General features: G+C 31.8%; 1 protein-coding gene across 5 annotated transcripts in view; it reads right to left on the bottom strand.

Moving 5' to 3' along the window:
• LOC410718 (puratrophin-1) overlaps nt 1-24,716 on the bottom strand; it is a 401,681-nt gene that overhangs the window by 118,579 nt on the left and 258,386 nt on the right. For all 5 annotated transcript variants that reach the window (XM_026445379.1, XM_016913622.2, XM_026445373.1 and 2 more), the window contains 5 exons: nt 12,434-12,527; nt 12,254-12,343; nt 11,616-11,705; nt 5,383-5,600; nt 4,119-4,257 (listed from right to left, as the gene is read on the bottom strand). In XM_026445379.1, the coding sequence (XP_026301164.1) occupies nt 4,119-4,257; nt 5,383-5,600; nt 11,616-11,705; nt 12,254-12,343; nt 12,434-12,527 (631 nt within the window). The remainder of the gene's footprint in view (nt 1-4,118; nt 4,258-5,382; nt 5,601-11,615; nt 11,706-12,253; nt 12,344-12,433; nt 12,528-24,716) is intronic.

Raw genomic sequence — 24,716 nt, 5'->3', positions numbered from 1 at the left:
AAAAAAATACGAATAATATTTAGAGAAATAGAAAAAGAAAAAAATAAACAATTAAAACGTGAAACGTTCTCAAACTTGTATTGTGATGCAAAAGGATCATTTCGAACCCTTTTTATGAAGATATTAAAGAAGAAATTCATTATAATTCGAAAACAAGGATAAAGAGAACAAATATTTACGCAATCTTTTTTTTTATTGTATTCATTTAACATCTTCTCCCTTACCTTCCTTTAGATTATTATTATACAAACTTTTCAATCAAATCAAATCAACCAAGAATTCTTTTCCAACTTTTATTAATCCATTAAGATTATTCAAAATTTCCTTTTCCTTTCTTTTCTCTTCTTATCCTCAACAAGTTTGAACAAATTATTACAAAATCGAAGCGAATTACTCACACATACACACACACACCCTTGTCGGAGAACAAGGGCCAATTCTTCCCGGTTTTCGTTTTCGTCGAGGCGCTTTCGTGAAAGCGGTCCACGCCCCTCGCCAACAATTAAACAATTGTCGGCAACGACCCACTTCCCAAACAAGCAAAGGAATCCTCGCGCCTGTCGAACAACGCGCGCCACTGTTCGTCACGCGAAATAAAAGGCATCATGCGAGATCCTTTCGAATCAAGATTCGAACCTCGGCTTATATGGCGAGACATTTCGCCGTACATAAAGATTCGAACGTCGTTTACGTCCACTCTGCTCTACCTTCAGATGATCGTATTGAAGAGATTGGTTGATGAATTCGAAAGATGTAGCTGCATACGTGTTTGCTTATCAAGATTCTCCCTGTTCAACCCTGATCCACTTTATACTAGTAAAAGTGATTTGGTTTGATGAAAGTGATTATTTTGACGATACAAGAAAGAGATATTGGGCAAATTTTCTTGAATATTATTTTATTATATATATATATAGATTGCGTGTAGAAGCTTAGAGAACGATGCAAAGAATATTTTGAAAAAGCGATAATCTCTTTGAAATGAAAAATCAAAAATCTTTGAGGCGAGCACAAATGGCATATCTCGAATACCTTGTAACAAAGGTATATCCCTGTACTGTTATAATGGGCAGATACCTTATGAATATTCACGTCACGTCTTTTCCATTAAATAACGATTAACGAGTTAACATCTCGTAACGAGACTTAGCATGAGATGAGATTTCGGTCATCGATGCTATTGACCTCCTTAACGACACTAAGCAACTGACCGCTTCGATGAAAGTTATAAGAAAGTGATGGGAAACTTTAGACAGTGAGGCTCACGTGAGTAACTCATGATGTCATTAGAAGGGGTCAAGAACTTTCTCAAAATCTTCGATATTAAACCTGCTCAAATCACCGACCGTGTGAATCTTCCGCCAACAAGGCCAACGTTTTTTCTTCTCCCTCTTCTGCTTTTCCATCTCGATTCACGGATCTTTTTTCATTAAAAATATCGTAGATCGTTAATTACGTTCAATTATTTACAATACTTCTTCTTTATTCTTTAATCTATTTTTCATGATTCGATAATTAGAGGAGATTTGAATCTAGTAACTTTTTCGAATAAATAAATTATTTCACGATTTTCTTATTTTCTATTTAAATTCTATTAAAATTCTTAATTTAATAAGATTTCGTTTGTTATTATTATTATTATTTTTATCAATGTTTCAATCAAATATTATTTTTATAAATTAGATCGCTAATTACTACTTTTCATAATTCGATAACTAGAAGAAATTTGAAGTAGTAACTTTTTCAAATTACTACTTCAAATAAATTATTTCACGATTTTCTTATTGAAAATTCTTAATTTAACAAGATTTCGTTTGCTATTATTATTATTTTTATGAATTAGATCGTTAATTACATTCTATTTTTCATAATTCGATAACTAGAGGAGATTTGAATCTAGTAAATTTTTCGAATAAATAAATTATTTTACAATTTTCTTATTAAAAATTCTTAATTTAATAAAATTTCCTTTGTATATTATTATTATTTTTATGAATTAGATCGTTAATTACATTTTTCATAATTCGACAACTAGAGGACATTTGAATCTAGTAACTTTTTCGAATAAATAAATTATTTCACGATTTTCTTGTTGAAAATTCTTAATTTAACAAGATTTCCTTTATTATTATTATTATTATTATCGATGTTTCAATCAATTATTATTTTTATGAATTAGATCGTTAATTACATTCTATTTTTCATGATTCGACAACTAGATTTGAGATTTGAATCTAGTAACTTTTTCGAATAAATAAATTATTTCACGATTTTCTTATTGAAAATTCTTAATTTAACAAGATTTCGTTTGCTATTATTATTATTTTTATGAATTAAATCGTTAATTACATTTTTCGTAATTCGACAACTAGAGGAGATTTGAATCTAGTAACTTTTTCGAATAAATAAATTATTTCACGATTTTCTTGTTGAAAATTCTTGATTTAACAAGATTTCGTTTGCTATTATTATTATTATTATTATTATCAATGTTTCGATCAATTATTACTTTTACGAATTAGTGGTTAAAAGAAAGAAACATTGGATCAGTCCCTAGAAATTCCCTAGAATTAAAACACGTAGGTTTCACTCGCGCAAAGGTGTTACATCACAGGCGAGGTAATGGGATATTTTCGCTAAATTCCAATTTCTATTTCGCCCGATTCCTAAGGCGATTTTGAATCGTCGACACAATTACATTACGCATGACATTACGTGTTTCCGGCAGGAACGTGAGCCGTCACGTGCACGTACGCGTGGATCGTGTCGGGACACACGTTTGCCGGTGCGTACGACAAACTGATTACACGTTTAATTAGCATAATACAATGAGCCATTGCAAATAAGACATTTTGTTTGCTCGTTAATCGAGAATTTTTTTTTTTTTAGATTGCGAAACAACGGGAGGAGAAGCGTGTAATAAAAATAATCTATCCTGATTTGGAAAATTTAATCTTATCTTAAAATTTTAAATCTTGTCGAGAAACACTAGTCGCACGAAATTAATATCGATTTTTATACAAACATTAAATTATTATATATTTCTGTCTCAATTTCATTTTCATAATATTATAAATTAAAGATGATAAATTATAGACAGTTTTAATATCAACATTATTACACTAGAACAAGATAAATAATATAATCAAGTCACTAAAAATACCTAAACAATATTAATATATTTTAATAATATAGTTAATATGTTTAATATATATTATAATAATATATTATAATATATTTTACAAAAATTATCAATAAGAGTATTTTAAAAAATAAATGAATAATAATATCCAACAAAATAAAACAGCTCCATCATTATATACATAAACAAATTAAAGATATTATGAGAAAGATTGTCAAGTGACTCGCAAGAGTCAAATTACATCAAACACTTTCTTCCATCGATCGTGGAAATCGCGATTTAAAAGTCTCTCTCCCCAGGCAACGAAGTCAATTCCCTTTGGACCCCGTTGTCCACCTCGCAACCAATCCAATCCATCTCCGTTGGTCTTAGAACCGGCGCGGAATTACGAAACTCGAGCCTCCTTCCGCGATCCATCGGTACATAATCGGCCGATTCCCACAGCGGCAGATCCAGTCGACGGCCGTTTAACGACCCGCCGACGTTCCATTATCGATTATGCTCGGTTATGTGCAAACACTCCCCCGCGATAACGCCGCGCGTCGAATCGGAAACACGGCCGAACACGCGCTCGCGATTTCCATGCGTGAGATGGAGGAGGAGGAGGAGGAGGAAGAAACGTTTTGGGTCGATTACTCGAAGCCAAGTTATGAATCGAGGATAAATGGTGGATCCTGATCGATTTTCCTTCCCTCGAACGAGGATGAGAATTAACGATTCAATTAAGGAATGTACAAGAATGTACATCCTTGTTTCTTTCAAAAATTTTCAATATTTATTTTCATCAAATCTTTCCATATTTGGATATAATCAAGTATCTAAATGTATCTATCTAAAATCAATTTCTTCTTTGATCTAGCTTACACTCTTCCCAGGAAGAAATAACAAAAGGTTTACAAAACTTGACGATTGAAAGCTGTTTAATTTTCTAGATCTAGAAAAAGGATCGGTTAAAATTAAATCAGGTATCACTCACCTCGTGCGCCTGGTCCTCGATACTCCTGAGAACCGCAAGATTCCTTATAGTGGCGCGGCGGGACTCGAACGAGGATTCGAGCCTGGTGGCTGCGTTCCCGACCTCCTCCACCAGCCTCCGTGCCCGTTTCACCGACAATCTGGAAAGATAAAAGGGAGGCGTCGTAATCGGTGACGCACCGTTAGGAATTCCCTGTGGTGGCCGGCTTATCGCTAACGAAACATCGAAACGCTAACCAGCGCCGCCTCGTCCCTTCGGCTCCGGCGAGTGGGCGCGCTAACACGACACGGACATTATCGTCTTCGTTATAAAGCGTTCCCTCCTCCCCACGCGGTTTCCACGTCCGCGTGTGGAAATATGTAAGCATACGCGCGTCCCGACAACCTTCTTCCTAAGCCAAGTTTGAGAAGCCGCGATGAGAATTCTTGGAAGGAAGAGCCCCGTTTTGTTGTTCAAAGGGACGACGAGAGAAGGAGTGAGAGACTCTCTTCTTTGTGAATTAAATGATTCTGATTCTTTCCAGAAAGGACAAATAACGAACGAGAATTGTCAGAGTTAGGAAGATTAGTTGAAAAGTAATTGGTAGTGATTTTGTGATATATTTTTTTGCTCAGTTTAATTCTTCATTAACTCATGAATGAAGCATGTTTTATAATGGTAAGCCATTCTATCAGAATGCAATTACAGGTGAATTAGTTTTATATTTGACAGTCTATGAGTTTCCAGTTTCTTTTATACATGAAAGAGAAAGGATATTTAGTTAGTTTTAGCATGGACAAATGAAATTTTGGATTTTTGATTAATTACTTTTCAATCAATCCTAGAGGATCTTTGCATAATAAATTAATAGATTTAATAATCACAAGGAAAAGTTTTAATTATGATTTAAGTTTCAGATGAAGAGAAAGAAAATTTGTTTTCTCTTGAATAGATCCTTTAAAATTATTCCACGAATATATCAACATACAAATGTGTACATATCTTAGAAAAAATTAGTGTCAAACTTGGAACCACTATACTCACTTTTCGATTCTTTTAAATAATAAACTTGATGTAAAAAGCAAAATTATAAAATTTGAAAAAAAAAATCTATTCGTACATCGTGTCGTGTACGAATATCATTAAAATTTATATGTTAACAAATAAATTTATTACCATTCCGTTAAATGTATCCCACGTCTCTCGTCTTTGATCGATAATCTTCAAATGCAAAGATCGTTTAATTAGTTTAAAAACTATTTTAAGCCTTATTACTCTCTCTAACCTAATGTAATCGAGATGAATGAGGGGCGCTGCGCGTTCCTCCAGCGAAGCGATCGCTTCCTCAGCATCTCGAGACGTTCTTCTCAATGAAGGATCCGTCAGGAGCCGACCGAGAGGCGTCAACGTGCCGGACAGGGTAGTGCACTCCTTCAGTTCTGACATTTCGAGGGCGAGCCTGCGACCAGCCGATTGCCATTCCGTCATTAATCCATCGTAGTCCTGCAAGAGAATGTATTCGAGTGCAACAAAGAAAAATAAAAAATGAAGACGCGTCGAAATTAATTTCTCGATGGATTTCGATGGAATAATTCGATCGATAATGAATATTAATTGTTTCATTTTTATAGAATTTGTATTTATACATATATATAATTTTACGTTCGATTGTGATGGAATTCTTTTTTTTTTTTTAAATTATATAGCAGTAACATTTTGAACGGACATGTTTGGCCTTGCTACGATCATTAAATTTTTTTAACATAAAAGGAAAAAAAATCTTGGAAGGATTGAAACGAGAAGATATGTAATTAAGAAAGATACTTTCAGAATTAAAAAAATTGTAAAGGAAAATTACAGCAAGGAATAATTACAATACGGCCAATTGACTTATTGTAATAGATATGATCTATGACAAATTTCAGTCCTATAAAATCATTCATGTGCAAATGCATGCTTTTCTCCTCGTTGCTAGTATTAGAAATCACTTAATAGCATTCTTCTATATTCAAAGGTTATTTATATATATATACATATATATATACAATATCCGGAAAAAAAAGAAAAATTCATATTCACACTGTGATATGTTTAACCCATTATATTTATAATAATACAAGAGACAATGATATAATCAATTTATAAATAGAGTTACAGAAGTCAATCAATATAAATCATATTTTCTGAAAATTTCTATCCATAAGCGGTTAAAACCATTCAAGTTACTTAATTGATTTGTCAATTGAAAGTTTCAACGATAAAAAGATTATTGTACTATTGTAAATCATATTCTCAGAGAATATATTATGCATTATATATATTATGAATGTACGATTATTGATTGGCTTCTGAATCTTTCAAATAATACAAATTATCCAAGTTGAGATTTTCTAAATCTTTTAGGTTATGAGCAAAATTATATTTGTTTATTAATCAAACATCGTTATATTAAACAGATTTCTTAACCATGAATTGAATTATATCAATTTCAATTACGTTAAGATATCACTAATTAAACGTATTTAAATAAGACAATCTCGATTCGTTGATAGATTGATTGATTGATTGATCGATCAAAAAATCAATCATAAATGTTAATTCAATTCAATAAATCAATCGTTAGACAATGATTCTTAACCTTTTACACGATTAGTCGATCTTTTCGAATCTTTGTCATTGTTCGAATAACTGTTAAAGTTTAACAAATGATTTATCGTCGAGAACAATTAGAAGAATCGATTAGAATGAAAAATTATTCACTAGAATCATTTATTATATATTGAGAAAACGTTTCAAGATTGATTTTGATTGTTCATATATCTGACATAAAGAAAGATATCGATTCGTATACATAATAAATTATCATGATATTTGTAATATCTGTTATTCTATGCAGAGGAAGAAAGAAGAAGAAAAAGGAAAATATAATATATACCAGATATTAAATTAATATTAAATTAAATCTCATTTTATATTTTACATCAATTTTTACCTCTCTTTTAAAATCGATTGCTTTTCCAAACACTTGATACGTAAACACCTTGAATATAATAATATATCGTTAATTATGATTCTCGTCACCAGATATCCAACAACGATCAAATAGTCAATCAATAATCACTCAATAATTAATAATTCGATATATAATTAAATTTCATTTTATATTTCACATCAATTTTTACCTCTCTTTTAAAATCGATTGCTTTTCCGAACACTTGATAAACACTCTGAACATAATAATATATCGCTAGTTACTATTCTCGTCACCAGATGTCTCATTAACTTTTGCAAACACTTGAAACATAAACACCCTAAATATAACAATATATCGTTAGTTACGATTCTCGTCACCAGATGTCTAACAACGATCAATCAATTAATTAATAATTCGATATGTAATTAAATCTCATTTTATATTTCACATCAAGTTTTACCTCTCTTTTAAAATTGATTGCTTTTCCAAACGTATTTAATACATAAACACCCTGAATATAATATATCGTTAGTTACGATTCTCGTCACCAGATGTCTCATTAACTTTTCCAAACATTTAATACTTTAACACTCTGAATATAATATATCCTTAGTTACGATTCTCGTCACTAGGTGTCTCATTAACTTTTGCAAGTGTCGCGATATATTCTTCTTTACGCTCCCTGACAACGTTCAAGATAGAAAAAAAAAAAAAAAGTACGAACGAAAGTTCTTAAGACACAAAAGAGCTAATCCTCGCTCGCTTTCTGACCACGCTTCCAAATCATAAATTATTCCTCCGACCATTAATTCAAACGTGGACACGTGTTTTCTATCCTACTTATCAATCACTCCTACCATTCAATCCCAGTGTTCGTCTCTCTCATAATGACATTATGACAACCGAATGGACGATTGCTCAGCACCGTGAAAGAATTTTACAAGATTTTAGAACGTGCACAACGACAAACCTGTTACCACGCACGAGGACTCCTCGTTCCCGAGATTCCTCGAGAAAGAGGAAGGCAGCCGGCCGAAGAATCCCGTGGAAGAGACGAGTCCTTGTACTTTCCTTACGCCGAAGAATCCTGCAGGTACGTTATAGAACAGCTATCTCGACGATGATCGCCCGCTCGACCGTTATTTATGAACATTTTCCACGGGCGAAATTTTCTCCTCTTCCAACGTTTCCCGATTATCGATTATCGGCCGCGCAAGGTCGCGAATAACCGTTGTGTCGAGTCAGCCAAGATCCGTGTCGCTTTATCGACGACACTCGCTCCGCCGATAGGATTCGTTATTGCGCCATTTGCTACAACGGCAGAGATAATTGGCCCACCAAGGACGACGCGTACGATAATCTTATTTCAAAAATAGAATTTGAATTGTTTGTATATTAATCAATATTCCATACGATTATAAAAATTAAAAGAATAAAAAGAAAAAAGGATTCATTGGAAAGTAAAAGTGTGTGTGAATATTTTTTGCAATGAAAAAGTATGAATAACCTTCTTTTTCTATTCCTTTTAATCTAATTTGAAACTTCAACGCACTACTAGCGCAATTTCTTGATCCTAAATATCATATTATTATGCTAATTCAGAAGACCCTTAATTGTACATTATTACAATTCCCGGGAAACATTCACTTACCCAAATCAGATACAAGAAAAAAAAAAATTGCCAAGAAACGACTCATAAAAACCGAATCCAAATCAAACATAATAAAACTACGTGTATAATCATACGAAATTAATTCAAAAAATATCGTGCACCTAACTATATACTTGCCAAGAAAAAAATTCGTTCATCGACACCTCAAATAAAACGCAAGAATCACGATAACTGATAATCGGTGAAAATTACAGAATTCGAGAATCCTACCTTTAATAATCTCATTCAATTACGAATGCTTTAATCCACGTCAAAATACGACGAATATGCATTCGTCGCCAACGAGGAGGAAGAAAAAAAGAAAGAGATTCCAAAAAGCGTGACCGATCGCGGTAGCAGGCGAAGACGTGTCTCTCTCTTCTCCCTCCCCCTCCACCCCTTAACGGGACCCATTAAAACGTCATTAAGCGGTTTGGCCGTGGGTTGAGAGCCACGGATAAATTGGTAACATCGGTCAGTGCCACCGGGATAAATTCCTCGACAATAATTGCGCCGCGGCTCGAGGGACCCGATACAATTATTCCGCTCACGATCGCCCAACCATTTTTCATCCAACCTGCCGAATCACTGTCGTGATTCAGTCAACCGGCGGCCCGGCGAAAATTCGTGCCCCGATTCAGCGACGGGTTTGAGTATCTCGCGATCCTCAAATTGTTCAAATACTTTTCGCGTTCAATTTTCTTTACAATTTACAATCACGATATAATTCATCCATCGCTGAATGGTAATTCGATGGTATTCGTAAATTTAGATTTGAACATTGAGCAGAACAGAATATTTTAAATAGAATTTTTTGAAAATAAAAATAAAGAAACGATATTATTCGAATATTATTGTCAATGTAAATGAATACGTGGGATATTAATGAAAAGAAAAATGATGTTTTGATTTGAATTTACGAGTATTGAATTTGATTCCATCGCTACTCCCCTCCATCTCTTTTTTCCCCCTCGTTCTCTCATATATGATGGGACACACTGTCGAGGCGTGATCATTTTCGGAAGCAATTTGTCGCGACTCTCGATTCAGACGGATGAGCTTGCCCCATCGACTTGCCTGTCACTCGCTCAACTGCTTGCTTGTTAGGGTGCTTAAAACCCGAAGGTGAGGGTTTGGAGGAATTGAGAGAGTGGTTTGGGTGGAAGGAGATTGAATGCAGCGGAGAAACAGTTTTTTCTTTGCTTTGTGAGACGTCAGGGAATCTTGTTGGAAAGAAGAGTTAGTAGGATAACATAATTTGTCAATATTGCCCTTAGGCTTTTTTTTTTTTTTTTTTTTGGTTGAAACGTGATAAAAGGATAGTAATTTGAAGAATGTGGAATGAGGAATTGTACCTTTTCAGCTTTTAAACGTCGAGATACATTACTATTATTTTATTATTTTTTTAAATTCATTTAAAGCTTGTGCTGTTTAAATTGATTCGTTAATAAAACTTCGTTGGTTATTAAATCCATTGCGATATTTTATCTATGATAATGTTCAAAATTGAAACGAATATACATTTAATAAATATATAAAATTCATGATGAAAAATTATCTTGAATATCTCTTAAGATTGATTTTGGAAATGAATTAAACATATCGCATTAAAACATTATTAATAATATATCATATATCGGTAAAACAATAAAAGTGTAGAAGACAAAATCTTTAAAAAACATGGTTATAAAATTAACACGTTATTAATAATTCAAATCAAAAGAAGAATTACCATCTTCTTTTTCTTTAAAAGAATATTTTAAAAGAATATTCGAATTTTTGATGGAATATCTCACCGAATAATACATAAACTACAAAAAAATATATGAAAAATTTAAAAGCCATCTTATCTCGATGACAATTTTCATTTCAAGTTGTAGTAAATTTTTAGCTTTAGAAGAATTTCACAAGGTAATGAAGACTCTCATAAATTTACTTTTTTTAAAAATTCATGGATTTGTATAAAAATTCAAACTGAAAGTTGGATGAAAATATTGAAAATTAAATAATCTATAATTGTCACTTTGAAAAATAAATGATGAATAAACGATAATGAAAAAGTTTTTATTAAACATCGAGCCAATCGAATGAAATTCAATTTAAACGAATCTCCAATTCATCCCTTCGTCTCTAATTCAATATTTAAACTTTCAAAATATTAAATTATCCATAATTAAAGAAAATCTAACATATATATATATTAACAATTATTAATCTCTAAAAGTAGTACACTCTTATACAAATATATAATAAAATATTTTTCTTGTATAATAAAATTTATGTATTTTCCATGATCTGACTATTTTTCTAAATATTTTATCATAAAAAAGAAGTTTATATTATATTTCCTACTTTTTTATGTATAACAATCAAAGAAAGAAAAGCCTTTGAATATAGAAAATGATATAATGAGAATATAGAAAATAATATATTTATTCATTATAATGATATAATGAATAAAATGATGGTTTTTAGTTTATAAATATATAATAAAATATTTTTCCTGTATAATAAAATTTATGTATATTTCATGATCTGGCTATTTTTCTTTTAAATATTTTATCAAAATTAAAAAAGAATATTATATTATATTTCCTATTTTTTTATGTAAACAGTCAAAGAAAAATGTAACAATCAAAGCCTTTGAAAATGGAAAGAATAAAATAATGGTTTTTAGTTTATAAATATATAATATAATATTTTTCTTATATAATAAAATTTATAATAATAAATGTATATTCCATGATCTGGCTATTTTTCTTCTAAACACAGAAAAAAACAATTATATTACATTTTCTGTTTTTTTATACATAAACAGTCAACGAAAGAAAAGTGTAACAATCAAAGAAAGAATAAAAATAAAATAAGAATAAAATAATGGTTTTCAGTTTACCTTATAAAACGCAATCCACTGCGTCTGATCGTGGCTCCGCTCCAGCCTGGGAATATGTTCTCTCAAAGCGCCCTCGTCAACGACGGTCGTCTGAAAGCAAAATCAAAAAAAAAAAAAAAAAAAAAAACTCTTTTAACCGACAAGAGAAACGATTCTTACAAACGTGTCTTATCGAAAATCCTGCTCGAGAAGAAACGATTTCTTTTATTCTCGTCGAGGACTTTCGAAGCAATCGAAACGTCTGGACGAAATGTTTGTGGCCAATAGACGCACGAGGAATAAAACGAATATTCAGTATGCAAACAATAATCGCATTTAACGATGGAAAGGGACACATTGAACGCGATTGCTCAATCCTTTCACCTTTTGAAAGACACACGTGCACGCTTACATGAAGCATATTAACGTTTCCATCTATAATTAATTTGGATCATATTAATCTGAATCGATAAAATAAAATTTTATCACCGCAACAATCGACAATAAAATAGAAACATAAACATTATTATTATTATCTCATTTATTCGTTTCGATTAAATTTAATTGTTCAATTATTCAATAAAAAAAAAGAGTTAAAGAAATAAATAATTCTTTCCAATAAGAAAATACAATTAATCGAGAAAATTGATCTTGCTCACCTTGACGCAGCTCAAAGGTAACTCTGAATTGACCGAGCTCTCGGTGACAGAACTCTGCACGAGTATCGCTTGAGAAACGTTCACTCGCCCCTGCAAAACCATCCCCTTCGTGTCATTATCCAATTTAATACACTCTCCCTTAAACATCGATGAACAAAACTTAGAAAATAGAAAAATTACCTGGACGAGTTTCAGAACCCTGTCGAGAAATTCCATGCATTCGGGAGCTTGCCCTCGAACCAGAAGGGTGAATCCATTCTTGGTAACGTCCGAGCTGGAATCATAAAGAGGACGAAGATGGAAGATGAGAAGATGGCTCGTATAATGGTTTAGGAAATCGTTCGCGGAGGGCGAAATATAATAAATCTAAAGCCGGGTGAGATGAGATGGAATTATCGAGATGAATTCCGCGCATACGCGTGACTCATCGTGATACACGGTAGCTTGACAAGATCTCCCACGTGAGGCGGCGTGTCGTCGCGATTTCTCCTTCCGAGTCATGCCCGGGGAGTGAAACGAGTCATTCGTCGTGTCGACACGTTCGCGCGCCGATTATAACCGCCTCGGCCTAACCGATCCAACCGCGCCACGCTTGATCGTTCCACTTTGACCTTCGAGCCGGATAATTGAATAATTTATATTCTCTTTTCGAGTGTTTCCCCGTATACTTGACGCCTTGTTGCGACACCGCTGTATTTACCGTAATCTCGTACGATTACGAAGAATTTTGCGTGCGTGAGTGCGTGTATGTGTGTGTTTTCTTGTATGAAAAATGAACGAAGGATTTAAGGAAGGATTGGAGTAAGTCGATAAATATTAAAAAGTTGAGGTTTTTAAAAGTTTGTAAAAGAAATTATGTATATAACTTATTTAATCTTGCTTTTTTCTGAAATAAATTCTTTGTATTAAATTTGGATTAAATTATAACAACATTAAAATTAGATTTTTCTGAAATAAATTTTTTATATTAAATTTGGATTAAATTATAACAAGATTAAAATTAGATTTTTCTGAAATAAATTTTTTATATTAAATTTGGATTAAGTTATAACAAGATTAAAATTAGATTTTTCTTAGCAAGTTAAATATTCCAGCCTCAAAGATAGAATAAACATGGAACATTCTTCTAAACTTAATTAATATTTCTTCATTATTTGATTACTTATTCTGAATTTAATTATATATTTTAAAAGTTTGAATGACTATATAACAATATTAAGTAACTACTTAAATATCGCCCTAACTTTCCATTAAAATTTTAATTACTTCTGAAACGTTCTAACTAAATGCTAAAAAAAAAAAAAAAGAATCTATACAATTCTTGCACAATTCTGTCCTAACAGAAGATAAAGTCAACAAATGTATATGTGTATGTGTTCTTGAGCGAAGGATTTAAAAATCGATTGGAGTAAGTCGATAAATATTAAAAAGTTGAGATTTTTAAAAGTTTGTAATAGTTTGTAAAATGCATATAACTTTGATCTTACTTTTTTCTGAAATAAATTCTTTATATTATATTCTTTATATTTGGCCTAAATTTGGATTAGATTATAATAAGATTAAAATATTCCTTTAATCCAGCCTCACTAATTCATCCAATTATTTTGTATCTCAAAGATAGAATAAATGAAACATTCTTCTTAATTAATAATTCCATTCTTCATTATTTGATTACTTATTCCGAATTTAGCTACATATTTTAAAAGTTTGAATAAGTAATATTAATATTATAATATTATAATATATACTTAATATTTAATAAGTAATATTAAGTATTAAAAATCTCTCTTCGATTAAGTGCTAAAAAAAAAAAAAAAAGGAACTACATGATTCTTGCACAATTCTGTCCTAACAGAAGATAAAGTCAACACTTCGTACGCGCACTTTTCGAAATCTTCCCACGAGAGTACATCGCAGCAGGCCCATAATTAACCCGTTCCCCAGTGATTTTAATCCCTATCGTACGCACGCGCACTTGAGAAGGGAGTGGAACGTTTCACTCGAGGATTATATTGGAGCATCGAACGAAGGAAAAGCGTGTCCTGCATTAAGCTGCGACACGTGGGTGGTTCGCGTTTCTCACGCGGCTCCAGTGGCTCCTCCCCCCGTTCCTCGACCCCCTTTCGGCCAATCCACTTGGTCGGCGGCCGCAATACCCTTCTTTGTACGCCTCACCCCTATTCTCTTCGATCAAGTTATATCTTAATCTTGATTCACTCTCCTTGAAAACGAGCCAGGGAAAAAATTGTTTCGATCAGACGGTATTCAGAACGCGTTCAGATTAGTCAGACGATAATTGATTATTTTTCGATATCGAGAAGAATAAAATAAAGACAAAAGCTGGATTATAACAAAGGGTGTTCCAAAATTAACGCAAGATTTGAATTAAATATAAAAGAGAGTTTTTAAATATTTATTTTTTTTTATGAAATAACACATCGAGCAAGTGTTTCAAAATTCTTCGAAATTTTTCATCACCTTTCCGCATAATTAATTGTGACTGAATTTCGTCGATGCAACGTTTAATTTCCTCTCGTAACACACATGTGATTGTATGATTGTAGATCTTTGACTTCGAATAATCCCATAAGAAAAAATCTAATGGAGTTAAATCACATAATCTAGAGGGCCAATTCTGATCACTAAAACGAGAGACATGGATACACGATCAGGAAATATCTCGTGATAATTGAATCGTTTCATTGATTATATGGCATATGGCATCTTGTTGAAACTACATATTGGCTACATCAATATCATCCAATTTCGGCAGAAAGAACTATGTTATCGCGATATCGAGCATCATTAACACCATTAACCATTGCTGCTCGACCAGCCTCGTTCTCAAAAAAGTATGATCCGATGATGCCTCCTGCCCAAAATCCGCACCAAACAGTGACACATTGTGAGTGCATTTGTTTTTCGCTAATCGCACGTGGGTTCTTTGAACCACAAACACGGCAATTTTGGCCATCGAGGTGAAAATGTGCTTCGTCGCTTAGGAATATTTTGCTGGAAAAACCAGCATCCACTTTTTCATGATTAATAATCCATTCCACGTTATTGTATCGTATAAAGTTCCATTTTTACCAATTTAACCTCTCGGCTGTCGAACTGTTTCTTTTTCCAGGATTGCCAACAACTTAACGTAAGAATGGCGGCAAATTCAAATCTCGCGTTAATTTTGGGACACTCTTTATATATTTCGTTATTTGAATAAAATTTTGAATTTTGATTTTGAAGGTTAAAGAAAAAGGATTGATTCGTATATTCGTGAAAACAATTCTTTTATCTATTAATTGATGAGAAAAAAAAATTAATCAAATTCTTGTCCTTCTTTTTTCCTTCCTATCAATATTTAGAAATAATATTTTTTCATTTGAGCCTTAAAAATACTCGGTTCTTTGATACGTATATTACATCATCAAATGATTCATAACTATTTAACACATTCAATAACATCACAATATATGCATTATGGAAATTTGTTATTTTTACGACGATTAATGCGCGATCCTATGAATTTTTCCAAAAAAAATAAAACAAATAAACTAAATTCAAATAAACTAACTTAAAATTTTTATATTTTATAAAATAAATTATTTTAATTTTTAAAATTAAATAAATTTAATTTAAAAATTATAAATTTAAAATATTTATAAAGTTTTTAAAAACAATATATTTTCAATATAAAAACAATTAAATTTAATTTATAAATATATTTTTAATATATAAAGAAATATTAATAAATAAAGCTTCTAACTTTAACTTTAGACTTAAAAATCTATATTTCTTTATTTATATAGTTTAAAAAAACATTATATTTTCAATATAAAAACAATTAAATTTAATTTATAAATAATCTTTTAAAAATAAAATATTATATAATAAGCTAAATAAAGCTAACAGATTCATACCCTGTCGATAAATTAATAATTTTTATATAAAATACTACTTTGAATTTATTTTAGTGTTTAAGCATACATAAAATTTTGAATTTTATAATATTAATTAAATTAATAAATTGGATATTAGTTAATAATAACGTTTAAATTGCATTTAAAAATTAATATAAACAATATTATATCTAAAAAGTAATATGTCTGATGAAAGAAATATTTTGATAAAATATTCATTCATATATTTAATTATATATTATTACTTATTTTCTTCATAAATTCTAAATATCACTGATATCTTTTGATATAATCAATATATACAATCATTTTGAATTTTATCTTTATCAAAAATCAATATCCTAAATGATTTCGATTTAAATATTAAATACATTAATACTATATCTCTACACTTTTACAAAAACAGAACGAAAAAAAAACTTTTGCAATAAAATCAAATAAAATAAATAACTTCAAAATAACAACTCGTAATCCCCATCACGATTGATCATTTCATCGAATCTGCTCGCAGAATCGAGAAGCAAATTCTCCGAAACACGTCAATTTTGGCGATTAACGAAGCCATCGAATCTGAAAATATGCTTCATCGCTTAGGATTATTTTGCTGGAAAAACCAGCATCTATTTTTTCACAATTAACAATCCCTTCCACGTTGCATTGTATAACGTTCCATTTTTTACCAATCCTAACCTCTCAACTATCAAACTGTTCTTTTTCCAGGGTTGCCAATACCTTGACGCAAAAATGGCGGCAAATTCAAATCTTAATTTTCACGCGTGTTGCCTCTCGCCACTCTCCAATACATCCAAACGCGGATATACTTCGGAATGCATGAGTTTCCTTCGCGCGGACATTTTACAATCGAATTGTAAATCCACGCGTGTCATCCACGGTCCCGGGGGTTAATTGAGAGCGACTCCGTCGCGGACGCTTTCTATGGAAAGCGGACGGTGGAATGCACGTCTTCTCCTCGCCGTTCCGTTCTTTTTCGTATCGGAATGCGTTAAATTCCTCTCCTTACTTCCGCGGTTTCCCCGATCGCCCCTCGTCCCCCGAGGAGATTCCACCTCGTTCGAGAGGGTAGTTACAGCCGCTGACTGTTGGACGGTTGACATTTGTTCGTGGTGGAGCCTCCGAGTTATGGATCGTAAAAACGTTGCGAGGCGGCGCGCAGGCAGGCAGGTTTTCCTCGATTCGTCCGTCGTGGGTATCGATCTCGAGAGGAAGGCTCTGACGAAGGCTTTTTATAGGAAGCGTAAATTTTAGCGCAAATTACGGTTTTCTCCGTCGCGAGGGCAACGAATAAAATTGGCTTTTAACGGATACGTATATAACGCCTATCGCGCGTTCCATCCGCCTCGACACTATTACTTATACCGTCCAATTAGACACTGTGCCGGTGTCCCTTCGCGCGGGGATCACGAATCCGAAAAATCGGCCGGCTTATCGAATCGATCGACGGCCCAGGGAAACGCGTGACTAACTGTCCCGTGAACGTATCATTACCGTGCATGAAAACGGCTCGTAAATTCAATAAATACGGATACGAGACGGCGGAACAAGACGAAGCGGATCTGCCAACGATAGCCATCGGACCGGTCCTTTCCTTTCCTTTCCTTGCTTTCCATCTCTTCCCCAGCTGAGAATCCTCTTCCCAGGAATCTTCGAGAAACTACTAAATTTTCACTACTGTTTCGTTCGAAAGTCGGTCGATACCGATTTTTATAACGTTGGGGAGAATTTGTTATTTTAAAGATATCAAAAATCTAATCGTCTATGAGATTTATTCGTAATAATTGATCTATGTGATTGCTTGAATTGTTAGGTAGAACTCTGATTAATATGGGAACAATTGAAGGAAGTACGACTTGTACAATTTTTCTCAGATTGACGAAACTTGACAGGAAGTGAAACTTACAATTATCGTGCTATCTATTCTTCGCAGAGAAATTTGCCATTTATTTTGTTGGAATTATTATCGTCAACGTTTATTCTATTCCGATCTATTTTTTTATTTTTCTCTCTTTTTCCGAAAAATGATGGAAAAATTATAGAAAGTGAAAGTAAAATTCAATCACTGACTAATGTTTCAACATGTGAACATGAAACTATGATATACATTATAAATGATTCCTCGAGATCGAGGGTGATTATAAGTTGTTAAACGGCCATCAAATATCCGTTTTATATTTTAATAACGTGTGATAACTGTTAAATTTAAATCTTATACAGTATTTCAGTGAAATATTCATTTTCCATTGGTAAATGATGCCTTCGATATTAATTTCACTTCCAGTATATCGACTTCCGTTAACAGAACCACGATTATGGTCTTGATCAAGATAAAAACATGAATAATTTATAATCTTTTTTAAGTAAAAATTTGACTTTATATTTTCTTCGTCAAGATTTATTTATTTAATAAGTTATTAAGATTGGAATTTATGAAAACATATTAACACCTTGTTAAAATCCAAAATATACTTAATGGATGCATATCTGATTATATCGTATTACTAATTGTTATAACTCTTATCCAATTTTCCTTCAATCGATCGTCGTGAAGATAGATTGTTTGTAATCATTGTTATCATTGTTTCCCTTGTCAACGTTAATTTAAATATTCCATTTTTCCCTTATTCTTTTTTTTTTCTTTTTTTCTTTTTTTTTTTTTTATTATTTTATACACAAGTAAAAAATATTATACGTAGAGAAAGCGTACGGTATATTTTATTATTGTTAAGATTTTCAGTTACATGATTTTATGACACGGTCAATACAATTGCTATTATGTAAGAAAGGACTAGCATTTCTGCCATCTGGATGCCAATACTCGGATGGTACGTGACTTAGGCATCATTTTCGAATTAGACAATACAGCGTAGTCTTTTGGTATTTTTTCCTATTTCAATAGCAAAAATCCTGTCGTAAATCTCAAAGTTCCTAGAAGGTCGAGTTGTTGCTGAATGACCTCGCGTTCAACTCGTACATCCTTTACAACGAAAGACCTCTATCCCTCCAGGAATTGAATGTGCCGAGGGTGTGTATTGGAGGAAGAGGAAACGCGTTGAAAAAAAGAAAAAAGGAAAGAAACAGTTCGAGAAATGAAATCATAATTTTAATGCACTGACTCGTATCATAGAATGACTTGGAATATAAAAATTTTAATTATATTACACAAACTACTCTTTATATCCTCGTATATAACATGATCTTTCGAGAATTTTCTTTTTTATAAGAAAAATTCGTATTAAATAATTTATAATTATCCCTAAATTTTATCCTATTATCCATTACTCGATAATGCCCTGTTTTATCGGTTGCGTTTCTTCCTTGCATCTATATTTTTAGTTCAATTCATAAAGAAAAAAAAAAATACACGTTCATTTATAAGAATGGTTTACATCACGTATCGGTTCAAGTTTTAAGAATATATACAACAATGTTTTTACAACTCGTTTAAAATTCTGATAATATCGAAACAAGCGCACTAACTCATTATAGAATGACTTGGAATATAAAAATTTTAGTTATATTACACAAACTACTCTTTATATACTCGTATATAACATGATTTTTCGAGAATTTTTTCTTTTTTTTATAAGAAAAATTCGTATTAAATAATTTATAATTATCCCTAAATTTTATCCTATTATTCATTACTCGATAATGCCCTGTTTTATCGATTGCGTTTCTTCCTTGCATCTACGTATATTTTTAGTTCAATTCATAAAAAAAAAAATACATTTCATTTCACGTATCGGTTCAAGTTTGATAAGAATATATACAACAATGTTTTTATAACTCGTTTAAAATTCTGATAAGAGTAGCATCATTAACACGATAATTGTCAAAGCGAAACATTCCGTGAAGTTCTTAATACACCTGCAACGGTGGATCAGCATACAGATCTCCCCATTGAAATTGCAAACTGCTCGATAAGTATTTAGATGCGGAACTTCGAGCAACGAACCGCTTCTTCGTAGTCCACTCCGTATAAATTCTACGCGCAATTTCACTTAACTGCACACTGGAAAATTTACAGATATCTATGCGTGTCAACTATTCGAAGAACTTCACCGAGTATCGATTATTTCCGAGGATCAGAAAATAAGGCAGCATTTTACGATAAATAGATACAATGATTTTCTTTCATTCTACTAAAATTATAAAATCAAATAAATCATCGAGGGGAGCCTTACAACGAAAGAATGATCGACAAAGTGTTTTTCGATCAATAGAAAATAATTTGTTTAATCTCGTATCTACAAATAATCGTAGAGAGATAATTATTTTTATTTATAGAAAAATTTATGACGAAAATTTTCAATTAAACTACATTTCAATTTGTGTGAGAATACGATAAATTATACAATGATAAAATATTAAAAATTAAATATATATGTTATATGTTGTTTAAAAACTCTGGGATAACGAAATCATCTGAGGAGGAAGAAATAAATGAAAACAAGCAAAGAAGAAATCATAAGAGAATGAAAAGGTAGGGAACGGTAGAAAAAGAGAGGCTCTCGAGAGTGGAAGATACGATCTCGGAAGTGGGTCGACAAACTACAGTTCCAGATCACGGTCCCGCGGGGAAAAGCGAGATAGCAACGAGGGACGTTTCGCCGGACCCGTTATCATCGAGCACGAAGGGCGGTTGAGAGACGCGGGAGGGAACAGGAGAGGGAGGAGGGTATAGTTAAAAGGATTGATGCGCGTCCATAACTCATGCAGAAAATGCGGTCAGGTGCACAATTGGATCGGCCACGGATCCTATCGTCTTGCAATCTTGGCGAATGTCGTGACTCCCTATCGCGGAGCGATATGCGACGAGGTGGCAAATGCATGGATAGATTTGCACTGCTTTGGCCGTTGGGATGCGAGTCAATTGTGTTGGAGTGGCGACATCTGTATCCACCGGCTTGCGCATGCGTCGACTGTCGCACGGCCGCGCTGCCGTGCGCGATTAATCGAGTAACGAAGAAGGCTACGAAAATCCATTCGTAAAAAGTTTTGAAGAAATTAAACGGAATTGAAATGCAAACGTGTTTCATTCTTTAAATACAGTAATATAGTATAATATAGTTAATATATTTATAGGATATCTTTAATTCTAGTCTAATACAAACTTTATAACTCGATTTAACTATTTGTTTCAGTTTCTTTAAAATCAATCGTACAAGAGTACTTCATAAATTATATCACAACATTTTATAATACTGTATTTTAGAATTTTTTGCACCTTTTTACAGATCATGTACATTTTATACATTTTTTAATGAAAATTTGCTATATAATAAAATACATAAGAGATTGTAATCGAGAAATCATTTTTTGTAAATTGTTCCCTATTTTATTCAATAAAACGCGATTGTATTCTATAGGCGATATAAAAGTCTACAACTTTCACCATTTCGCCCTCGATACACGCGAGGATTATAATCTCTTATTCATACAAGCATATTTTTTTTTTACCTTTTCACACAGGTTTCGTCCAAAGGATCTACAAAAAGGTTCTTTAAAAGTGAAAATTGAGCAGATAAATCGCGACAACCGGTAATTAAGAAACGATTTCCTATCACTACGATTTCGATACGGTAAATGGAATTCTTGCTATTTAATAGACGCAATGCTCTTTCTTCGAATCGAGTATTATAATTAACTCCAATTAATAGAAAATAGAGTTGTGCTATAATAATTTCACGTTATTTTAAATTACTAATTAAGTATAAACGAATACATATGAATTAAGATTAAAGATTATAAAAAGTGTACAAATTATTCTTTCAAAAATCAACGTTACTTTTTCTCTTCTTTTTTTAAATATCGATTGATAAACATGAATTTCTCAAAATGTATGTATATTTTTACATGCTCAGTGTATAAGTTGTCGTATAATTTAAGCGAAGTAAATCTTTCACCGTGGAATGGAAAATGTGGGACAAATTTTCTCGGTAACACGATAACTATCTATTAAAAATCTTTTTCATCGATACATCCACGCTTCGTTTTATTATTGATTAATTGTTGAAAGTGTCCTTCTATTACCTATTCCAAGATACTTGAACTATCTTACGCAATGGACAACTGTATGAATAATATCTTATTAGAATCGACAGCAGCTTAAACATGTATACAATTGTAAGACAGCTTTCTATGATTTATCATTCTTATGATTATTAATCATGTTTAACCAATTTTGTCGAAACGAGAGAGATATCCTTCTTAATATACATATATATGTTACAAGTATCCACGGAAGCAAAATTTCAACAATCGCATTAATCAAATTATAAGTACACCGATTAATTATTGAAACGTATCTTGGATATATTACATTTGAATAATGAAATTTTTATTTAAAATAAATATATCAGTATCTTTATATATAATTTAATATTTTTCTTCGACACATTAAAAAATACTTGATTTTTCAAAAAGTTTGTCTACCTTTAACTATTTCCAAATTAATTCTTTAAATTATTGCAACTAAAAATAAATACGTATCTACTTTCGATCTTAAAAGTTTCACAAAAACCAGCACCCAATTATCTATTGATTATTTATGACTCATTTACAATTTTATTCAAATAAGCATTCCTATAAATACAATTTCATTTCCACGCTCAAAAAAAAAAAGAAAAAATACGTAGAAAAGGAAAATTCACGGATAATTATTACTACATTGCTTCGATCGATAAATAATCCTCGGTTGATAGACTGCCGTTATATCAACGTCGGTTCTGCGCTTTCCCACTGAGCGAGTGCCGCCAGAAAATAAAATGAAGAAAAAAAAGAAAAAGAAAAAAGTGACAAACGAGGAAAAACGCTAATGAATCCCGCGTAACCGGTACGCTGATTTATGGTGATCGTGTTCCGCTCATGGGGTCATTATGACACTGTTAGCTTTCGTCGGCGGATTCCAATGGCCACGATGGCAACACACTCGCCGCTTTCCTCCTTCTCGCTACTGAAAGATATCGACGATAATGGACACGCACGCGTGGCCGCCGACCAGAAAACTTTCGCAACCCTGGCGACCTTCCACGTGCCCCCGATTGGGGGATGCGCCAGGTGAAAACGTTCGATTGTCTCGGCGATAATCGTGGGAAACGATTTCGATTACTGTTAATTCTGTTCGATTGATATAAATAAACGCGTGAAAGTGAATGATATTTGATCGATCGTGAATGTTTTTAATGCGTGATGATAGGGAATTTAAGGGATGAAAAATGGAATGTGAATGTTTTTATTTGGAAAAATAAAAATATATTTATTTATATTTATTAGTTGATGTTAGGTGAAACAGAGAAGATTTTTGAAAAATATAAATTTTGAGGATAATAAATTGATATTATTGTTTTTTTTTTTAATTTTTATCCCTGGAATTGATTCTTCCAAAACATGTTCCATAATTAAGTCTATATACTATATTATTTATTCATAAAAATTTATGGAATCGATTTAATTTTTCTAAAAAGGAAAAATGTTTTATTCTTTTGATCGTAAATTTGAAATCATTTATTTATAAAGATTTACTGAATTTTACTGAATATAATTTTTCTAAAAAGGAAAAATGTTTTATTCTTTCACTCATAAATTTGAAATCATTTATCCATAATGATTCGTCGAATCGATTTAATTTTTCCAAGAAGGAAAAATTTGTAGTTTAATAATATGGTGTCGAAGTGAATTTGATATTAAATTTTAAGATGCTTCATTCTGTATTGTATTTTTCACTTTCCAAAATAAATGATAATATCTTAATGGAATACCGCCCTCTCTTAAAGAAACTTTTTACGTCTCATGAGAAATCTTTCGCTTCGAATGTTATTTATTTATACATTTACAAAACATATATACACGTGATGATGTGAATATCTGATATTTAAGCCGTTGTTGCGAAACTTTAATTGCATATACTTTCATATATATATATTCATGACGCATGTTATTAAACGTCTAACCACATTCAACCATGGAATTCCGTTGCGATGATTGTCTCATGGTCTCCAAGTTTTCCGTATGTAATTCTATTTATGGATGAAATAAGTTTTGAGTATTTTTCAAAAATTTCCTCGATGCCATACAAAATTAATTTTTCATCAAATTATTTCATCATTGTATCGATATATATTAGTAATAATTATTTATCCACTTATTTTTATTTTTTATTCGTAATTAATTTTTTTTTTTTTACGAAGCTTCGAATGTTGATTAAAATTAAAATTCATCGATAATTATTTTCGCCATCTTTCCATTTAATTTTATATACATAATTATACGATTAATGATCTATCTAATGATCTATCTATCATATATATATAAAATATTGAATCATATCAGAATTCTTGATTTTAGATGGATCATTATAATTTCGTGAGAAAGGAAAAAAATACCATTAGTATTTCTTTTATCAAAATTGAGATTATAAAGAATAAACTCTAAACAAAAACAATAAAAATCTAACGTGCAGATGAAAAGAGAATTAAATTAAATAAAAAATCCCAATTCTAAATCCTACATCGAATAATTAAACCTAT

This window comes from Apis mellifera, linkage group LG1 (genome assembly GCF_003254395.2).
Source record: "Apis mellifera strain DH4 linkage group LG1, Amel_HAv3.1, whole genome shotgun sequence".
Classification (NCBI taxonomy): Eukaryota; Metazoa; Arthropoda; class Insecta; order Hymenoptera; family Apidae; genus Apis; species Apis mellifera.
The sequence above is the reverse complement of the archived record's forward strand: the minus strand, read 5'-3'. Positions and strand labels throughout refer to the sequence as shown.